The sequence below is a fragment of the Mastomys coucha genome, unplaced genomic scaffold (assembly GCF_008632895.1).
Source record: "Mastomys coucha isolate ucsf_1 unplaced genomic scaffold, UCSF_Mcou_1 pScaffold23, whole genome shotgun sequence".
Classification (NCBI taxonomy): domain Eukaryota; kingdom Metazoa; phylum Chordata; class Mammalia; order Rodentia; family Muridae; genus Mastomys; species Mastomys coucha.
In genome coordinates, this window is record NW_022196906.1 from 92,970,009 (window position 1) to 92,992,508 (window position 22,500).

Sequence of the window (22,500 nt, forward strand, 5' to 3'; positions counted from 1 at the left end):
CACACACACACACACACACACACAAACGCATGCACTCACGTCCACTTACATTGTATTTGGTTGCCATTTCTTTTCCTTGGTCCCTGGTGATTTTCCTTAGATGCATCAAATCCACCTTGTTGGCCACAAGGATCATTGGGAATGACTCTCTGGGAAACAGAAGAATTCAGATAATAACAGTGAGACTAATCCTCCTACACCAGCAGGTGATACCAACCAGACTTTGAGCCAGCCTTCCCCCCTCACAGTCATTCCCCAGTGGGCCTCTTCTTTTCCAGAGGAGACAGGGGCTCAGGCGGAAGGAACCTGGGGTCTGTTGCAAGCTAGCCTGAGACTATTGGTGTAGGACCTGACTCCCAGACTCTCCTCAGTTGTCCAAGGCTCTGATGTACAAACCATGCAGGGCCCTCAGCCAGGACTCGTGAAGAGCAGCAGGGACAGGGGCTGGCACACAGCTGGCACTGCACATAAATGGCAGCAGCAAAATGAGAATGGATCTCAGAAGAGGGACCCCCAGAAGTAAAGGATAGCGAGGCATGCCCCATCGGCGTCTTACTGACATGTGAACGAAACAAAACAGCAGCCCACGGCATTTGGGGTGACAGTGAATATTTTCACATTAAAAAAAGAAACTGGGCTGGAGAGATGGCTCAGCAATTAAGAGTACTGTCCGCTCTACCAAAGGTCCCGAGTTCAAATCCCAGCAACCACATGGTGGCCTCACAACCATCTGTAATGAGATCTGATGCCCTCTTCTGGTGTATCTGAAGACAGCTATAGTGCACTTAGATATAATAATAAATAAATCTTTAGGCCGGAGCAAGCGGAGGTCCTGAATTCCCAGCAACTACATGATGGCTCAAAACCATCAGTACAGCTACAGTGTACTCATATACACAAAATAAATAAATAAATAAATCTTAAAAGAAAAAGAAACCTAAAATTTGAAACATGAAAAATGCTACTTTTAGCCGAGCGGTGGTGGCACACACCTTTAATCCCAGCACTTGGGAGGCAGAGGCAGGCAGATTTTGAGTTCGAGACCAGCCTGGTCTACACAGTGAGTTCCAGGACAGCCAGGCCTAAACAGAGAAACTCTGTCTCGAAAAACCAAAAAAAAAAGAAAAAAAGAAAAATGCTACTTTTTATTTCTTTGATTAGCAAGTAAATCCTACCACTGGCTCACTTTGGGTGTCCCTTCTAAGGTTCATATATTCATGGGCTAAACTCACATTAATCAGCTTCAGCTCTGCGTATCTGTGTCTCCTGCAAGGCAAAGGTACAAGTCCTTCTTCCTGGGGAGCGGTCATTGCCTGGCTTTCTCCGTCTTTATTGGGATTTAGTCAAAGCTCGTTCTTTTCCTTCATTTACATTTTCTTTTTGCATTGCTTCTTTGCCTGGTAGTCTTAGATGGGCTTAAACCAGACTCTAGGTGATTTGATTATGTTATAGAGTATGAAGGAAAAAAAGCTTTTAACGAGGGACTTGTAAATCTTGTAGTCAAATGCAATTTAATCAATTTCGATGTGTTCTGGAGAGGAAATTCACTTTTTCTTTGCATATAATGCAGTTTGGTTAAATTGGGGTTGGGAGACAAATATGTTACCAGTGATTGCTTGCTTGAGGGAGTTTATGAAAATGGGAGGGGCATAAAGGCTTTGGCACCTTGGGAGCAGCTTAGGAACCAAGGAAGGAGTGGGGGGGGGGGGCTAGAACCTACAGCAGTGCTTCTTAACCCTCCTACTCAACCCTTTAATGCAGTTCCTCACGTGGTGGTGACACCCCACCCCGCCCCGCCACAATCAAAAAATTATTTTGTTGCTACTCATTAATTGCAATGTTGCTACTGTTATGTATTGTATCTGATATTAGACCCCCAAAAGGGTCATGATCAACAGGTTGAGAACTGCTGCCTTAGAGGAAATAATAGAGAAATCTGTAGGGGGAGGGAAAGAAAAGGAGGAGGGAGGGAGGGAGAGGGGGAAGGGGAGGAGGGAGAGGGAAGACCAAGCCTCCATAAGCCAAGGAGGAGAGTAGGGAGGCCCCTTTTGCTGTCCTCACCTGTCCTTGACACGCAGAATGAGCTGGTGGAAGCGATCCACATGCTCGAAGCTGGCCTTGTCGGTGACAGAGTACACAATGAGGAAGCCATCCCCCGTGCGCATGTATTGTTCCCGCATGGCACTGAACTCCTCCTGCCCAGCGGTATCCAGAACTGGAGAGGAAAGAGGTCATTCAGGGGCTGCCCCCACTCCCACTGGAGTCACTCTAGACTGTAGAACCCCAAGTTACTGCTGCTGCCTTTCCTACTGTGGCCAGCTCAAACCCAGCTGTCCTCACAGGAGGACTTCCAGTTCCCTCAGAGCCTGCTTCAGTGTAAAGCTCTTCCTGGTTTATTTCAACCTCCTTGCTCACTGGACCTCAATTCTGTGGCCCAAGGACAAGCCTCAGAAAGCCAGAGATCAACTTTCACAAGCACCTCTGGGAAAACCCAGAGCTGGGTTTGGATTCCTGGTTTAGTTCTTTCAAACTGAGGTTCTCTGGGGGGGCGGGAGGGGAGGGAAAGGGGGCGGTGTTGACTGCCTCTCTGTGCCTCCATTTCCTCCTGCACATGTATAAAAACCGGGCCTCCACCTCGAAGCTCTCAGGTAGGGAGAGCCCCAAGGAAACCAGGCCAGTTTGAAGGGCCTCTTTAAGCCCTGTGTGCAGACAGGCAACTCGTGCAGACCTTGCGAAAGGAGTAGCCTTCAGAAGTCAGGGTCCACATCGCAAGGTGGAAATGACAGGAAAAGCCATCGGGGATAAGAATCAGGTAGAGCCGGAGGAGGCCGCTTCACCTTCCAGGCACCCTCAAACACTGCCCACAGCACAGACCCCTGACGCCCGCTCACTCATGTCTAGTTGAGACTTAACCCCAAAAGTACCCATATTGTACTTGAATAATTAAAGGAACATGCAGCTAGGCAACTTTTATCTATTCATTTAAGATATACTTGAGTGCCTACTTACTACACGGCAGGCAGCCTGTAACCCATTGGTTACAGGGTGAATGAGGCCAAAACCTAGCAGGGAAGCCCCTGAGTGGTTGATATAACCTTTCTATAGATAAATACCTAGCGTAAGGGTTGATCTAGTCAGGTGAAGGGCGGCTGTAGACTCTGTTGTCATTTAGGATAGGCCAAGAAGCTACCTCTCAGTAGGGGACCTTTTGAGCAATGACTAAGTGTAGGAGGAATCAGAGCCTCGTGACTTGGGGAGCAACATTCCAGCAGAGGGGATACCCCCAGAACTCAGAGGTAGAGGTGTGGCCAAGGGTGGCAGACAGGTCATCAGAGCCTGTTGCCCTGTGCCCTTCCCTGTCCTCAGCATGGTGAGGCCCAGTGGAGAATGTGGGCAAAGAATGATAGCATCCAGAGGGCATTATGCAAAAGCTAGTCCAATGCTGGGGGTCAGAGGGCAAGCCACCAGTGGGAGCAGAGGACTAGTTAGGAGCCTCATGGTAATCTAGACAAGACAGTGACTGGATAGAGAAGTGACCGGATGCTGAACACTTTGTAAGACATAGGGGCACTGAGGATGCTGCCGGGCCCTGCCTGAGCTACCAAGGTGAGGGAGACAGGGAGGACAGAGCCTGTGGGGCTCAGATTCTCACATAGCTGCTGAGCCCGGGGGACCACACGTAACGCCTTGAGTCAGATCATGAGAAGAAAAGAGGTGAGAGATTCTTGTGTAAAATCACCAGTGGGCAGGTGACAAGGACAGCCACAGAGTGAGACATCTGGGGTCCCCCAGGTTCTAAGGCAGGCTAGATTCCTCCAGTTCTGCCCCTTCCCCTAAGTAAACCCTACCTACATGGCAATCAACAAAACAGATGCCAGTGGTATGGTTTCGCACATACATGGGAAGAGGTGAACGTGAGATCAGAAATCATGATACTAATATAGCTAATATATTCGTAGACTGTGAAGGTCTATATTATAAAAGAAAAACAGACATCATTCGAAAGTTAAAGCTCAATATGAATCTGGAAATAAAAGAGACTCCTCTGAAGCTAGCCATGGTGGAGCTTCCCTGAAATCCCGGCACTTGGGAGGTAAATGCAGAAGGAATGGGAGTTCAAGGTCAGTCTTGGCTACATAGAGATTTCAAGGCCAGCCTGGGCTACAAGAAAAGTCTATCTTCAAAATAATAATGCCAACACAAAAACCCTATGGAAAAGGAAAGGCTCATATATGACATTGCAGGAACACCCCCAGGCTTTCTTGAAGGCTTAGAGAATGTAAGTCATTAGAGTGAAAATTAAATCCACAGAAGAGAAAGATGAATGTCATTATAAATGGCAGCAGGCAAACGGAAGAGCAAACGTTTGAATGCAGATAAAACTTGTCACTCAATTAGAAGACTGTGGAAGCCAGGCGTGGTGGTCTGGTACATTCTCTCCCCTACTTATGAGGCTGAGGAGGGAGGATGAGAAGTTTATGTTGAGCCCAGGCAACTTACCAGCCCCTGGCAGAAAATAAAAGTAAAAAAGGTAAAAAGGGGAGTAGGTGTGATATAGCCCAGTGGTAGAGCACTTGCCTCGCATGTGTGAGGTATGAGGTTCAAATTGTAGCCACCCAGAGGCAGAGCAAGAGGATGCATGATAATTTGGAACTAAAATCTACAATGACTCCTATGTGAGGGATGGGCCAGGAAACAGGTTGACTGGGTCTAACCAGCAAGTTCAACATCTGAAGGGCTCGGAAGTAAGAAATATCTTCTTCCAAATATAAAACTCCCTCAAATCTAAAGCGATCATGGTATTTAAAAAAGTTCTTGTTGAGAAAAGGGGAACATTACTTTAAAATTTTAAACTTATTTTTAATTTTTGTGTGTGTGTATGTTGGTATGTTCACAAGAGTACAGTGCCCAGAGAGGCCACAAGTAGACATCAGATGCTGTGGATCTGGTTACAGGCTGCTGTGAACCCCTCAGCATGTATTCTGGGACCCTAACTCAGCTCCCCCACAAGAGCAGTATATTACTCTCTTATCCTCCAAGCCATCTCTCCAGCCTCAATAATGCTGGTCTTAATGTGCTGTCCTTATTCTGGTAATGGTTAAAGGGTATTTAGCCTCTCCTGAAGGCCTCACTTTGATTGGGAAGAGGCTCCAGATCCTAATTATACCTTGATGCTGATAGAAAAATACAAGTTGGCACACTCTTATGTCTATGCTCTGAAGAACAGAGACAAAGCCTCAAACTTCAATAGAAGAGATAAAGGCTTAGAGAGACCCTATCTCAAACACACACACACACACACACACACACACACATACACACACACACACACACACAGGAGACTATTTGAAAAGAAAAAAAGATAGGGGTGGGGGGGCAAGAGAGGATCATGGGAGTAACTGTATACATGCATGAAGGTAACATAACAAGGTCCATTATTTTGTACAATATAGGTTATTAACATTTAAATAATAATTATAGAAAATTATGAATGATCAAAACACATATGATCTGATATACCAGTAACAACTGCAAGTAAAACTGAAGACACAAATGTCTGACAGTTATTCATCGCCTGAGGGGACATGCAGCCAAGAGGAGGGGCCAGCCTCTACTTTGACTCACATACCTAGAGACACCTGAGACAGACCCCGGTTCACGTCCTGCCACCCATCCTTCCTAGGGGAGGCTGAAGGTACACAGCTTATGCTCAGGAGACCACCTCTGCCTGCTTTCCCTCCTTGGCTCAGGAAGGTAGGAGGCATCTGGATTAGTAAGGAGAACCTTACTGTGCGGGAGGAGGTGTTCTGCCAGTCCGAGGCGGAGCAGGCAGCACTGGGAGGGAGAGAGTCTCCAGATGGAAGACAGCAGTGCAGCAGGATCCTGTGCGGGCTGCTCTAAGATCTAATCCCACGCATGCTAGCATTGCTCAAGGCTTGGGTGGGCAGACAGCCAGTATGGAAGGGTGTCTGGCTGGGCCTTTGATGGATCTGTCAAGGTTGACTCCTTCTTCCCTTCCTTCCTCCTTTTTCTTTTTCCTTCTCTGCTCTTTTCTTCCTGCTCTTAATTTATCTAGATATGGGTCTAGCCACCTAGAACCAGCCTAGCACCCAGATTCCAAACACATGCTAAAGCTATGGCCTCCAATCTGGAAGCCTATTCCCCTCCTCTCTGGTTATCCCAGCCACCCTTTGGCTCAGAGGCAGACCTGTGAGGAGGTCTCCCTCATGGGAGGCCTCAGCCTCTGACTGTCGTCTCTGGAGTCTTCTTCCAGCCTGTGCCCTCAGTTCTTCAGACCTGTGCCTGAACCTGGCTCGGCTCTACACTTAAGTAGTGAGCGCCAGAGATCAGGAGCCAGGCACTGTTCTCTTGGGTCTTCCCTCAGATGTAGCTCTAAGGTGGGCTCAAAAAGGTGTGCAGAAACCTAAGGTGTACCCCATGACTCATTCATTCAAGGATGCCACGACCTTGGTGAAATGACCCTTTTAGATTTAAGGAAAAGCATTAAGAACTGCTTTTTAGCCGTGGTGCATGCCTTTAATCCCAGCACTTGGAAGGCAGAGGCAGGCAGATTTCTGAGTTCAAGGCCAGCCTGATCTACAGAGTGAGTTCCAGGACAGCTAGGGCTATACAGAGAAACCCTGTCTTGAAAAACAGAAAAAACAAAACAAACAAACAAACAAAATAAAACCTGACTTTTCAGCTTTTACTGATGAAGGGGACAGGGTTCCAGAATAAAAATAGTGATTTCAAGGGTAAGAGTGAGGGAGAGCCAGCCCTGTTACTGCTGTGCCCTGAGTGAGGTGGTGTGTGTGTGTGTGTGTGTGTGTGTGTGTGTGTGTATGTGTGTACATGAGTGTGAGAGCTGGCCCTGGGGTCATGACAGTGGGTGAGCTGGCCCTAATGGCAAAGGCACAGTGAGCCAGCCTGAGAGCATGAGAGCATGAGAGCTGACCCTGCTTCCTGCTGAATGGCAGCATCGGGTGAACTAAGTGCTAGACCTGGTGGTGCTGATAAGGGAGAGTGGGCAGGCTAACCAGCTCATCTACCACCCAGGCCCAGATCCAGGGATTCGAGTCAGCTCACCCCAACATCTCTATCATCTGTGAATGGTTGAGACTCATGAAAGGCCAGTCCTGCTGATTCAAAGCTGCAGGATCTCCATGACACAGCGCAACCACAGGATAACCTGGAGGAGGCCCAATGAGATGACATCATAGATGCCAGAGACCTCACTCGAACCAGACCAATGACTCATGGCAATGGGCATTTGCAAGTGAAGATGTATAGACAGAGGGATAGACTGTGGGACACACTGACACACTACAGATGATGATGACACACTACAATGAGATGTTTTCCGTGCTGTGTTATTTGGGGAGGGGGAGTGCAAAGGTGAAAGGGTAGATATGAGGGACAGGGAAATGAGTGGGACTGGGGTGCATGATGTGGAACTCACAAAGAATCAATAAAAAGATAGATAGATAGATAGATAGATAGATAGATAGATATTGATTTCTAGAGACAATATTTCCCCAAGGACCACAGCTAGAGTTTGTTCTTTCTGTAATCCCCAGGCCTACTATGGGGAGGGAAGACAATCAAGCCTATTTTCCAGGCAAGTTAGGTGGGGAAGCCTGTGCCTCCCTAGCTCTGTTTGTATTGAGCCACATCGCCTCACAGAGCATACACAGCAACAGGCTTGCTCCTTCCTTCCTGTCAGAACTGTGCTCACTCTCTGGGCCAGGTATGGAATAGGGCAAGGTTGTGTTCCCCGATGCGTGGCTGGGTGCACCAACCACTCTCACTCACTGTCCCCTCAAGAGGAGCTGCTTTTTTGTTTTGTTTTGTTTTTAGCTGCAAAGTACTGGCAGGCTATGAAAGCCAGGCCACCTCCCTCGGGCTGCCTCCAGGGAAGGAGCCAAATTTTTACAGAGCCTCCAGCTGGCTTCCTGGCCGTGAGGAAGGATTCCCTCTGGCAATGACACCAGCTTTCTCAACACAATGGCCAAAGGACAGCAGCAAGTAATATTCCACAGTTACTAGCCCCAGGGATGCCTGTTCCTGATGCCATACTATTCCAGCTGTGGGTTGTGGAGCGAGGAGACTGTGGGGTAGATGTGTACGGAAGCCCAAGATCCCCTGGGTTGGTGTGCAAATTGTAGGTGTGAGTGCCCATTCTGGGACAATACCCCATGACTTTGTGGAGTTCTTAGAGGGGCCAGGGACACCCGTCCTCTGATGCTGCTATCAGGGATGGGAATGTTATGGCTTGAATATAAAATATGCCAAAGGCTTGCCTCCTGGCTGGTGGCTCTATTTTGAGAGGTGGCGAAAACTTTAGGTGGTAGGGTCTAGGTAGAAAAAGTAGGTCATTGGGGACAGGATTCTAAACCTAGACGCCACCAGCTAGGTACCTAGTCTCTGTCACCACTTCCTTCTTTGTTCTCACCTCCACTCATATCTTAGAAACAGGAATAAATTTCACAGTTCCCCCTAGAACAGCTCAACAAGTCTGTGGGCCCCTTGTACATTGCAAGTGGGATGCGGTGTTAAACATGTGACCCCTAGCAGTACACCCAGGAGAACTGGAAACTCTGAGTCCACAGAGAAACAAGCCGCTGAGGGTTCCAGCAATATTCTCCACTCAAGGGCCAAGCATCAGTCATCCAAGGGGAGACAGCCCCAGGAACCAGTGAAAGTGAGCAAAGCGTGTGTCTCTGTACACCAGAATGTCAGCCACACACAAAGGAGGAGAACCTGAATGTCTACTGCAACTCAAAGAACCTTCCAAGCACTGAAGCTATTCATAAGACTCAGGCCATATGATTCCACGCTCACGGGATGTGAAAGCCAGTAACTACACAAGGGCAGAGAGTAGAGTTTACGGTCTGGGGGAGGGAGGGAGGATGAGGAGTAGCGCTCAGGTATGGATGCTTTGGCGGGGACAGAAGACAATCAGGAGTTAATGGCTGTAATTTTAGTGATTATTAATTTATGAATTAATTGGTGATTTATAAATGCACAGCTTTGATAGGTGTGGTTGTCTTGAGTAGGTATGGCCCTCATAGACTCATCTGTTTGAATGGTTGGCATGAGGGGATGGCACTGGCAAGGAGGTGTGTCACTGTGGAGGCGGGCTTTGAGGTCTCCTACATTCAAGCTATGCCCAGTGTGGTACACAGTCTCCTTCTGCTGCCTGCGAATCAAGATGTAGAACTCTTGGCTCCTCAAACAACATGTCTGCCTGTATGCTGCCATTCTTCCAACCTCTGAAGCTAAACCTCTGTAACTGTAAGCCTGTCTAATTAAAGTTTTCCTTAATAAAAGTTATCACAGTCTTGGTATCTTTTCACAGCAACGGAACCTTGATTAAGGCAATAAGCATGCTAAAAACTGCAATTATACATGTGGACTATACATTTGTCTTCCTTCCTTTCTTTCTTTCTTTCTATATTATTATTATTATTATTATTATTATTATTATTATTATTATTATTTGGTTTTTCAAGACATGTTTTTTCTCATCTGGGGACTCACTCTGCAGACAGGCTGGCCTCAAACTCACGGAGATCCATGTGCTTCTGCCTCCTGAGTGTTGAGATTAAGATGTGTGCCAGCACCACCCAGCTGTGGATTATATCTTAATGAAAAATTATATGATTAAAAAACAATCAGTCTCCCTTTCTCTGAGACCCATGCTCCACCTCTCTTCTCATGGTGATAGATACCTGTCTATCTTCTAAGTCTATCACTTCCTCTAGAAACATCTTGATTCTGCACTTCATATTGAAAGACTCCGGCTAGAGTTCCCGCTCAAGTCCTAGGAGGCATGCACCCAAGAAAAACGAAAAGCCATCTTGATGTAAAAAAAACATGAGGCATTTTTATTTCAGAGCTCTGGTTCAACCCCCAATCTCACACAGGAGACCAGGAATTGACCACGAATCTCAGAGGTTAGGGGATTTTATAGGAAAAAGATCTGGGGAGACAAAGGAATTGGTGTGGCTATACATGATTGGCTATTTTGAATGTCGTTCATGCAGATCAGAGTTGAGAATTCCTAAAAAAATGTGAAATTCCTAGCAAGAGGGGAGAGTGCTATTCAAAGTTCATACTGACCCTTAGCTAACACTTAAGAAAACCAAATGGCTCAGGGTCCATCACTCAATGTCTGGCAGGCGTGTCTCAGGCGCCTCGGCCGGACACCTCCTTGCCTTATCTATGAGATTTACACCCCTGGTCTGGGCTCTCATAACAGCTTTTCCTTGGCCCACCGGTTCTTGCAGGCCTGGCTCCTGTGGTTTTCAGTACTGGTCTCAAATTTAACTCTTTCAATCCCAGGCTTACATGGGCAAGTACCTGCTAAATTTTTATATTCTTTTTCAATATGAAAGGCAGTCTATACTTGATAAGCTCAAAATTAGTCCCAAGATTCCCAATTCTACTCTAATTTTTTTTCCTCTTTCCCCATCCCATGACTATTCTCCATCCACAAACCCTGTGGTTCCTCCTAAAACTGTATCTAGATCCCGCTCCTTCTCGTTCCCTCCCCGACAGCCCTAGGCTACCACCTCATTGTACTCCAGTTTTATTCCTCTACACATGAGCCAAAGCAAGCCTGAAACCAGTCATTTCACATGCCTCCCCTGCTCAAAACCATCAATCCCATCTACTCAACTCACCTTCGGGTCTCCTGTTTGTTAGCTGTGCAGAGCATCTGTGTTTACTGCAAGGGGTGTTTCATCTTACCCATTAGCATCCTATCTGACCTAGCAGAGTTGTCAAGGACTAGTAGGAGCAATCTTTGCCAGGCCCTTTGCCTGGCTGGGAGCCAGCAAAGAAAGTCTGGCCGGTAGTCTTCTGCGAGCAACAGCTCTGAGAACCAAATACCAGCAAGAAAGGATTTAGGAGCTGGCCCATGGGAAGAGAGCTCTCTACCTGCAAAGCCTGCCCCAGACTATGGGAAGCATTTCTGCAAGAATGACTCACACAGCCAAGAGAAAGACCTGGACTCAGACCTATAAGGCTGGATTCACCACCTGAGGCCAGTGGCCATACTTACTCCCACAGGGAAAAAGGGAAACTCTCCAAACTGCAGTTTTTAGGGAAGAGGGCAAAGGGTAGAGGGCAGGCTGACTCTTACTCTCCTCCGTTCTTGCTTGGAGGCACCTGATGTGCCCCGCCAATTGCTGGCCTTGGGGTGGTAAGCGTAAGTGGGTCGAAGCCCCAGCCCAGAAAAATCTTCCAAGAAGCTTTCTACTTCCTTCCTGCCCTTCCCATGTCCTCCTCTCTTCCTGCTCTCCAGAAAGAATATAAACCCAAATGTTCAGGGGAAAACCAGGTCCAGGCCCCCCAGAGAAGACAAGAGCGCTTGTGTCTAGTTTTGGGCAGAAGCCAGGGTGGAAACGTCCTGGCTCCCGAGAGTGCCAGAGGACAGACCGCCAGGCTCATTCACAAAGAATGAGCCCTTGGTGAGGAGAAGAGGAACAGCAAGGTTATGAGCCTGGGTCTGAGAGCTCCTGGGCAGGAAGGGTCTGGAGAATGGCTCTTTGATGTTTTGTGGCAATGGGTGTCCCAGAGGCTGGCATGCAGAGTGAGCCTGGAGCCAGATGGGGAGGGGAGGCCCAGAAACACTTGTTGCTTCTCCTGTAAGTGTTTCAGAGGTGTGTGCCAACAGCTATTGAGCATGCTTAAAGCTTGTGCCAAAGCAGAAGTCAACACGAGATGATGGAGAACATCCTGGGTGGGGTCAGGAGGCTGAGGCTTGGCTCAGCCATCAGCCAGGTGTGGCTCCGGGCAAGTCACTTCTCCTTCTGCCCTGGGTTGAAGCAAGAGGCTGATCTGATGAGCTCAGCAGCCTTCAGGCTGTAGCCCAGCAGAATCAACAGGGACACAGCCTTGGTAAGACAAGGGATTGAACAGAGGCACCTAAAGAGAAGTCCAGACCACATTCATAGCTGCTCATTTCATAGCAGTCACAAGAGGGGAAGGCTCAAGTGTCTATCATTAGAGGGCATGATATTGGGGATTGATACACAATGCAGGGCAGTATTATCCAGCTTGAAAAGGGAAGGAAAGCCAATGTTAAGTAGAAGTCAGCTATGACAGGACAAGCATACAACCCCACGAATGCTCAGCACATGTATAAGGCATGTAGTGTTCCCAAGACAGGAAGTAGAATTTTGAATGCCATGATTGGGTGAAACAGGAAGGAAGTCCATGTGTATATAGGTAAGTGGGTGTCAGCGGGGAGGGGGTTGCGGGGGGGGGAAGGAAGGTGAGGTGTAAAGTTCTGGAAATGGGTGGTGATATAGAGCAAGGATAATGTACTGAACAAACACATACCTGTATATTTTAGTATAGTTCCAATAGTGGATTTTATTAGATAGATAGATAGATAGATAGATAGATAGATAGATAGATAGATAGATAGATAGGGAGATAGATAGGGAGATAGATATGTGTGTATGTGTATATATATATGTGTGTATATATATGTATATATATTTATATTTGTGTATACACACACACACACACACACACACACCTTACAGCAGAAAACCTCAAACTTACAACTCCAAGACTCAGAGCTTTCTGATTCAGAAGTGGAATGAAATGAACCACACAGGTACAAGCCAAGGTAAGGAAGGGTCCAAAAAACCAGGAGAGAATCCAGACAGCCAGGAGAAAAACTGAAGAGGACCCACAGTCCACGGGTGGACAGACTGTATAGAGGAGATGTCCAAGCTCTAACCATGGGCTGTGAGATGTGAGCCCTGTGGGAAAGAATTCAAAGGCAGCTTGATCCCAAGCCCAGGGGTGCACAGAGAGGCATGAAATGGCCTTCTGCCTCCGTCCTCCAGGTTCTGGGAGGACATCGCTACTGTAGCTCCTTGAAATGAAACAAGAAACAGGTTTGTAATATGTCAAGAACCCTTCGAGCCTCCTGGGAGTAGAACCTCAGAGGAATCCTCCTGAATATGCCTGCACACATGACCACAGCCACAGGGAGGAGAACACAGGAAGACAGGCCAGGGATGAGATGGAATCCTGACAATCCTGCTGTGTGCCTTCTCCCTGGGAGTTCAACTCCCGTTCCCTAGAGCCACCAGAATTGGCTGTCACATTGGAGAAGATTCTCATGCCCAGCCAATTATGCAGTGTGTGGAAGTCTCTGGGTGTTTGAGCCGGTGCTAGCTATCAGAAACTCAGTGTCTTGGTTGGTTTCACCAACACTGACCAAGTACCTAAGGAAACCAGCTCAAGGGAAGAAGGATTCGCTCAGAGATTCTTAGTTCACAGTCCTGGCTTCTGTTGATCACAGGACTGTGCCAAGCATCATAGTGTCCGGGGTATGTGGAGGACAAAGCTGTTTGTCTCATGGTGGACAGGAAGCAAGGGAGGGACTGGAGATTGGCAGAACCTCCAGGGACCTGCTTCCTCCAAGAAGCTCCCACCTCCAAAAAGACTGCCACTGCCTAGTGGTGACCAAGCACTCAACACAGGAGCCTGTGGGGGACAGACGGTCTGTATACAAACAGTAACTTTCAACTTTACTTTCACCTGCAACAGAGGCTACCATGGCAGCATGTGTAAGAGGTAATAAAGAGTACATTCATCAGGCCGTGGTGGCACACGTCTTTAATCCCAGTACTTGGGAAGCAGAGGCAGGCAGATTTCTGTGTTCGAGGCCAGCCTGGTCTACAAAGTGAGCTCCAGGACAGCCAGGGCTACACAGAGAAACCCTGTCCCAAAACCCCCACCCCCCAAAAAAAAGAGTACATTCATGGGTTTTCCAGCAGTAATGGCCCCATGACATCATCACTATTATAATGCCCACACCCCCATGACATCATCACTATAATCATGACCACACCCCCCACAATCACCATCACTGCCATCATTGCTCAGCTCATGTTACACTGCTTTTGCCCTCGGTCTGGGACAAGAAAAAGCAAACTCCAGAGCACTTTGAGATTGGTGGGGCACAGGGTGACTGAAAGCATCTACCCCCCAGGTTCAGCACATTCCTAGATGGTACCCAGCAGGGAAGCAGGACCCCAGAACACTAGTTGCTCAGGAAGATCGATGACCCTCCAAGGTTTGCACACTTCCCTGAAAGGGTCAGTGCTATGTCCAGGTCTAAATATAACAGGCCTTTGATTAAGGTTCTCTGTTGAGGTTGGTCTGTTACTATGTATTGTAATGCTAAGATACTGGCCCTGGTTGCCTCAGAGACCAGAGCATCAACTGGTAAACCAAGTGATGCTATGTAACCTTGCTCCTTAATTTAAAACTGTTAGTTGATTAAAGATGCCTACAGCCTATAGCTGGGAAGAAGAGAGGATAGTGGGGCTTTGGTTCCCAGGCGTGGGGTCTGAGGCAGAGACCAGCAGAGGAGAAGAGGAGATGGGGAGAGGAGAAGATGCCATGGGGTAAGCCTTGAAAGCATGGCCCAGTTGGAGTTAAGAGCAGCCCAGATGGAACATGGCAAGTTATAACTTGGGGTTTTTGATGGGGGAGTAGTTTTTAAAAGCTTAAAGGGTTGATATCTGTACAGTTCTAGTGTATTATAGGGTTATAATAAATATAAAAGCTTTGTGTCACTTATCTGAAAACTGAATGATCAAGGGTGGGTTGAAACCCCCGACTGAGATTTATTATAACATACTCTAAATATGGAGCATCCTTTTAAAAGTCATACTCAGCTGAAATGTTTTAAGCCTTGTTAAAAAATGGGAAACTTTATGCTGTAGAATGTACTAGCCTGGGCATCTAGTACCTATTCTTAGGGAAGGGCAATTCTTAGGTAGGGAATGCCATATGCTAAGTGTGCTAGCTACTCTCATGTCAGCATGGCATAAACTAGAGATATCAGAGAGGAGGGAGCCTCAGACTGAGAAAACGCCTCCAGAAGATTTGACTCTAAGCAAGCCTGGAGGGCGTTTTCTAAATTAGTGATTGATGGAGGAACACCCAACCCATCATGGGAGGAGACACCACTCCTGGGCTGGTAATCCTGGGTTCTATAAGAGAGCAGGCTGAGGAAGCTATGAGGAGCAAGCCAGTAAGGAGCACCCCTCCATGGCCTGTTTCAGCTCCTGCCTCCAGGTTTCTGCCCCAACTGACTCTTCCCGTCCTGATTTCCTTCAATGGTGGACTGTGATGTGGAAATGTAAGCTAAATAAACCCTTCCCTCCCCAGCTTGCCTTGGTTATGGCATTTTATCGCATAAAAACCCTATCCCATTAAAACACACAGAAAACCTAAGACCTAAAGGTAGTCTTATGACCATGCTTCCCCCTGTCTCTGCAGCTAAGAAATGTTATCACCTCATCTAAAAGGCACTCTGGAAAATACTGTTTCCTCCCCGAGAAGCAAATGTTCAAAGTTACTTAGAAAAACATTAAAGAGGCTTACATGGCAATAAAAAGAAATAACGTTGACTGAGCCACAGCTTGTACCAGGCAGTGTTCTCCTCTCTCTGTGTTATGCAATATTTCTCTGAATGTTTTCTGTGGAACACAGCCCAAAACAAAGTGCCAAAAATAGTTCTTTTGGGGGGGAATCCTAACAATATACTCTATGTTCCTAATTTACATTATTCAGGAAAGGGTTTCATAAAGACCTGCAGTAAAGAAGCTTATTTCCATGTATTTAACTCAGTCTGTCCTAAAGCATGGGATATTCCAATAGATGGTGCCTGCAATTATTTTAGAAAGTGCAAGTTGGGTGAGATGGCACACGTCTTTTTTCCTGTCCCCTGGAGACAAAGGCAAGCAGATCTCTGTGAGTTCAAGGTCATCTCGGCCTACATAGAGAGTTCTAGGCTAGCCAAAGCTACATAGTGAGACTTCATACACTGAGAAGGAGGAGAGGAAGAAGAAGAAAGAGAAGAAGAAGGAAGGAAGCAAGCAAGCAAGGAAGGAAGGAAGGAAGGAAAAAGCAACAAAGAATGGGCATAAATGTAAATTTTGTTGTTGTTGTTGTTTTTGAGACAGGGTTTCTCTGTATAGCCCTGGCTGTCCTGGAACTCACTCTGTAGACCAGGCTAGCCTCGAACTCTGAAATCGCCTGCCTCTGTGAACTCAGAAATCTGCCTCCCAAGTGCTGGGATTAAAGGTGTACGCCACCACTGCCCAGCAAATGTAAATTTTTTAATAGTTACGTGTATATTCTTTACAAAGAACTAGGAAAACAAAGAGAATAATGTAGCTTAATCCATTGAGCACGTTACTGCATATACATTGTTCAGTATTTGATAACTCATCTACTTATTAAAAAGTATTTACTGACAGAAATAACAGGGGTGGGTAAATACTAGTGCTGTTGTCCTGGTCATGGAAGACCTTACCAATAAAGTGACATTTAATAGGCTGTGAATGTAGCTCAGCTGGTAAGGTGCTGTCTACCATGCCAAAAGGGCTATAGACACACTATCCTAGAACTCAGGAGGCGGAGGCGGAGGCAGGAGGATCAGAAACTCAAGTTCAACCTCAGCTGCACAGTGGGTTCAAAGCCAGCATGCCACACACGAGACCTGCCTTAAAAAAAAAAAAAAAAGACAGGATCTTAATGAATTATGTTCTTCTACAGGAAGAAAGAACATGCTAGAAGAGAGAAGATCACACAAAAACTTCTGAGTAGAGAGACATCTGTCTACCTTTCACACAGTGAAACTGATCAAAATCCCAAGCTGCAGACAAGGCCCCAAAGGCTGGGGTGCTTTCTGTGAGATGCTTCTCATACCATAGTACGCACCCCTTCAGCACAGGGTGGTCCTGCTGAGGACTGGAGTGCTCTGCTCACGGTCCTCAGCTCACGGTCCTCACAGTCTCAAGGTACAGCACAGGGAGCAAGCACAAAGTCAGGAATGATGAAAGCCACTTTAATATGACAGGAGGGACAGTTGTCGAGAGGAAAAATCAGTCCTAAATGTCTATCCATTTAACAATGGAGTACTTTTAAAAAAAAATGTACCAGGAAAAACCCTGGCAGAAAAGAAGGAAATTTACAATTACAAACTGGCATGCAGCACTTAATAACTGACAGAAAAGGGCTGGTGAGTTGGCTCAGCAGTTAAGAGCACTGACGGTTCTTCTATAGGTCCTGATCCCAGCAACCACATGGTGGCTCACAATCACCGGTAATGAGATCTGATGCCCTCTTCTGACGGACGTGTCTGAAGCCAGCTACAGTGTACTTAAGTATAATAATAAATAAATCTTTGGGCCGGAGCAAGCAGGGACTGAGAGAGCAGAGTTGACCGGAGTGAGCAGAGGTCCTAAAAAATTCAATTCCCAAAAACCACATGAAGGCTCACAACCATCTGTACAGCTGCAGTATACACATATACATAAAATAAATAAATATATCTTTAAAAAAATAACTGACAGAATAAGAATTCAGAAAACCAGTGAAGACACAGGAGACCTGAACAACATTATCCATTAGTGTGATGTGTGAAACACTCACAGAGCACCCTATCCAGTCATTGTAGACTCTGGGAATATCTATGAAGACAGCCTATCTCTTTTGGGCACAGAGACAAGCCTCAATAAAGACTTCAAATGATGTACTGTATGTTCCCTGACACACTGGAATTAAAGATCAGGAACACAGAGATTTTTGGAAAATTCCCAAATACTTGAAAACTAAATAAGGTACTTCCAAATAACCTAGGGGTCAGAGAAGAAATCTAAAGAGAAACTAGAATTTGAACTGACTAGAAAGAAAAACACAAGCCAAGCATCGCAGCACACACTTCAAACCCACCCAGCACTGGGTGGCAGAGGCAGGAAATGAATTGTGAACTGAAGGCCAACCTGGTTTAACAGAGAGTTCCAGGGCAGCCAGAGTTACATAGTGAGACCCTATATCGGGGACTGGGGGAGAGGGTGAGGAAGGAAGGAAGGAAGGAAGGAAGGAAGGAAGGAAGGAAGGAAGGAAGGAAGGAAGGGAAAAAAAGGGAAGGAAGGGAGGGAGGGAAGGAGGGAGGGAGGAGAACATATATTACAATTTGCAGAATACAGCTAAAGGAGTAATTCAGAGAATTTTATAGCGCCAAATGAATATCCCAAGGAAAAAAATAAAATGACTCAAATCAACAATATCTGATTGCATTTCCAGCAATTAGAACAAGGTGCGGCCCGGTGCTGTGTCCCTGCAGTCACAGGTATTTGGGATGCTGAAGAAGAAGGAACATTGAGCCCAGGAGGAGACTCGCCTGGGTGGAACAGCAAGACATTCCTCTTCAAGGACATGAGAACAAGAGAAACTTAAATCCAAAGTACAGAAACAGAAAGAACGGTTGTGAGTGAAAATCAATGGAATCAAATGAGAAATCAACGGGTGCCAGTGCTGGCTCTGAAAAAAATCAATACATAGAAAACTCAACCATTGCCTGATCAGGAAAAAGAAGGATAAAAAGATACAAGTTACCAGTATCGAGAAGGAGAGATGACATCACTGTAGAATCTGTGAGTATTATAAAGATAATAAATGAATAATATCGAGAGCCTTATGCCAACAAATTTGGAAACTCTGATAAACTGAGCAAATTAAACACACACACACAAGGGCTGAAGAGAGTGCTCAGTGGTTAATTAAGAGTACTGACTGCTCCCTCTTCCAGAGGTCCTGAGTTCAATTCCCAGCAACCACATGGCGGCTCACAACCATCTGTAATGGGATCCGATGCCCTCTTCTGGTGTGTCTGAAGACTCCTATAAATGAAATTTAAAACAAAAACAAAAACAAAAAACCCACAAACTACCAAAGTTCACTGAAAAATAAAGAGGTGATCCTATGTCTATTAAACACATTTAATTTATAGTTTAAAAGTTTCTCCATAAAGCTTGCAGTCCAGAAGGTCTTGCTGGTGAATTCTACTGAATACATAAGAAAGAAATTAGAAGAGGTTTCCTTAAACTCTCCTAGAGAAATTTAAAATGAAAGGCTAATTTCTTTTTTTTTTTTTTAAGATATACTTATTTATTATATAAGTACACAGTAGCTGTCTTCAGATACTCTAGAAGAGGGCATCAGGTCTCATTACGGGTGGTTGTGAGCCACCATGTGGTTGCTGGGATTTGAACTCAGGACCTTTGGAAGAACAGTCAGTGCTCTTAACTGCTGAGCCATCTCACCAGCCCCAAAAAGGCTAATTTCTAAACCATTCTAAATCATTACTTCCATACGCAAGTTAGACAAATTTATAATTTCAAAATATGGCCTAAAATTACTCAAGAAAACAAGAAAAACATTTCTGTATCAAATTCTTTCAAACTGGAGCAGATGGTATATAAAATTCATTATCAAATTCATCATAAGCACGTATCATTTATTTCAAGGACGAACAATTACTTACATACTAAGGAAAGGGCCAGCAAGATGGCTCAGTGCACAAAGACACTTGCCACCAAGCCTGGGGCTGTGAGTTAATCTCCAGGACCCACAAGGTGGAAGGAGAGAACGGATTCCCCAGGTCATGCTGTGACCTCCATATATAAGCTGTAGCAATGCCCCAATCCCTCCAACATATACACTAAATAAAAGTAACTAAAATAATAAAGCATGGGGGAAAACAACATAATTTACCACATTAACAATTTTTTTATTAAAAAAAGCTATATTATATGATTATATTAGGCATTTGACCACATCAGCATCCACTGCAAACTACAGAAAGGAGCTTCCCTAACCTAATAAAGAACATCTCCACCAAAAAAATCTATGGTTACTGTCAGACTCAGGCCAGAAGACTGATCAAGGCAAGGACCGATCTTATCAGGTCACTCAGCATAGAACTGGTTTAGTCACTTAAGTAAGGCAAGAAAAAGAAGTGAAAACCATTCAGATTGAAAAAAGATAAAAAGATAAAAACCACAGCTTGATCATCTAGGGAAAAGGAATCTCACCAAGAGCCACGAATGCTAATAGTCAGCAGGTTGTGTGATTAATAGAAAGAAATCAGTTTATTGGAGGGGGTCAGGAGGCACAGGGGAGGCAGTGGGTTGGGGCCAACGAATGGATTAGAATAAGTTACATATAATGACACATATGTTTAAAATGCCACAATGAAACCCATTCCTTCACACGGTATCTTAACCTCATTTTAAAAATTAATTAGAAATCACTTAAATTTATGTATTCTAGTAACAAACAACCAAAGCTGAAATTAAAAACATTTACCATATCATCAATGCAGATGTAGGTATAACTCTGTCAAAATGTACATAAGAGACCGGTGTATGTGAGAGTATAAAACAACTGAGAGATCATGAGAGCTGTAAATAAATAGAGAGACAGAGCGTGTTCGCACACTAAAAGGCTCAGCGCTGTCAGCTAAGACATCAGTTCTCCAGACTGAGGACATGGCTCAGGGCTATGTCACTTGCAGAGCTGGAGTTAAAGTCCCAGGCTCAGTACCAAACGACTCCTTCAGGTTGTATACAAATTTAACACCATCCCAAACAAAATCAGAAACTTGAACTGAGTCTATAATTCATATAATCCATTCACACAGCTTTGGCTACTGAGTTTGTTATAACTGTTGAGGCAATGGCAATTTGTCTTAAATCAGGCATCCAGACCAAAGACAGATTACACAGGGAATTGGTTGTCACTAGAAAGACAAAGGCAACTGGGAGCTGGAAAGAAGAATCTCTTCAACAAGGAACTCTGGGAGATTTTCTCCACCCCCACGCGGCACGCAAAGTATACGGAATAGGCCAAAACCCAAATGAAAATCCCCAAACAATTAAACTCAAGGAGAAACCATGAGAAATACTGTTGTGACCTTGGGTTAAGCAAAGATTTCTTAGACAAAATACCAAGGGGCACACTCTGTAAAAGAACGAATAAACTAGACGTCGTCGTCAAAACAGAAAAGTCTAGTCTTTGAAAGAAACCTTCTTGAGAATGGAAAACAAGACACAGACTGAGAAAAATATTTGCAAACCTCGTTTATCTGAAAGACCCGTGTAAGTTAGCAGCTTTCTAAGCTCTCCTCCTAGACCAGCTTAATGGGCCTTTGTTTAGGAAAGAGACTTGGGCAATAGCAAATCAGGACCAGGGTAATCTAGAGCAGTGGCCTCCAACCAGGCAGTCCCTGCAGGGTGTGCTAAAAACAAGCCATGGTTCTCTGTCCTGTCAGGATGAGAAGGGCCTGGGAATTCACTCTTCTAGTAAATTCCTTGGCCATCACACTGATTTTGACCAGACTAGAAAACAATGCCAGATGCAAGATCTCCCAACAAGGAGGTACTTCCTAAATAAGCTCTGGCTATTAAGAAAATTTTCAGGCCAGGAAGTGGTGGTGCATGCCTTTAATCCCAGCACTTGGGAGGCAGAGGCAGGCAGGTGGATTTCTGAGTTCAAGGCCAGCCTGGTCTACAGAGTGAGTTCCAGGACAGCCAGGACTACACAGAGAAACCCTGTCTCAAAAAACTGGAAAAAAAACAAAGTAAGAAAGAAAGAAAGAAAGAAAGAAAGAAAGAAAGAAAGAAAGAAAGAAAGAAAGAAAGAAAGAAAGAAAGAAAGAAGAAAGAAGAAAATTTTCAGGCATGTTGAGCACCTCTTATTCTTAGGAGTTCTTTCTCAGCTTTCCTTAATAAATCTAAAAAAGGAGAAAACTTCAATTTCCCCACTTTTATTAGTTTGAAGCGTCTATATCTCTCATCTGCTCAAGAAAGCAACACTTGACACAGCATTTCTGAGCTGTCAGGACTTCAGCCTTACCTCCACCCAACCCCAGCCCCCCAAGCTGCATATTGCCTCATAGCAGCCATCCCATAATAACAGGAAACCATGTTGTCCAACTAAAGCCTATCAAATTTCCCTGATCTTCCCCACGTTAACAACCCACCCCATGCAAGGCTGTCATCCAAGGCTCACCATCCAAGATGGCCCATTGATTGTCAATCTCCGTATGCTTCAGGTAGGAGTCTTCAATGGTGGGGTCGTAGTCAGGCACAAAGATCTTCTGGAAAAACTGAATAGTGAGCGCACTCTTCCCCACGCCTCCATCTCCCACCACTACTAGTTTATATGTAGGAAGGTTTTCACTGGGAACAGCGCTGGTCGCCATGTTTCTGGTAGTCAGACCTAGGGAAGAAGGACACATGGAATGAGGGAAGGATCTTTTCCTTTTGAATTAGGAGAAAATATTCATGGGCTTTCTTTCCTGAGTTGGGAAGAAATATTCATGGATTTGGTTTTTATAAAGGAACAGAGACTCCCAACAGTAGATGTGAAAATGAAGCAAGGCAAAGGAGGGTGAGCTTTGTCACACATGTCCTTACCGCCCAGAGACAATCGCGGTTCAAAGACCCTGTTCACCATTATTTACTGAACAGCAACTACACGCCAGGTCTGATCTTATTCACTCCATAGTACCGGTCTTTAATGAGTACAGTCAAAAGCTGTGTTGAGGGAATTCCCTCACAACTAACCTCTGTCCCAGAATGATACGAGTAAGAGGGCTCTGGGCAGAGC

The 22,500-nt window shown here is 45.5% G+C and overlaps 1 protein-coding gene across 3 annotated transcripts in view; it reads right to left on the reverse strand.

Annotated features, from left to right (window-relative positions):
• The window catches only part of Mras (muscle RAS oncogene homolog), a 58,306-nt gene that overhangs the window by 7,580 nt on the left and 28,226 nt on the right, over positions 1 to 22,500 (reverse strand). For all 3 annotated transcript variants that reach the window (XM_031343707.1, XM_031343705.1, XM_031343706.1), the window contains exons 2-4: positions 21,901 to 22,110; positions 2,062 to 2,215; positions 50 to 149 (exon numbers count right to left, since the gene is read on the reverse strand). In XM_031343707.1, the coding sequence (XP_031199567.1) occupies positions 50 to 149; positions 2,062 to 2,215; positions 21,901 to 22,093 (447 nt within the window). In that variant the 5' untranslated portion in view covers positions 22,094 to 22,110. The remainder of the gene's footprint in view (positions 1 to 49; positions 150 to 2,061; positions 2,216 to 21,900; positions 22,111 to 22,500) is intronic.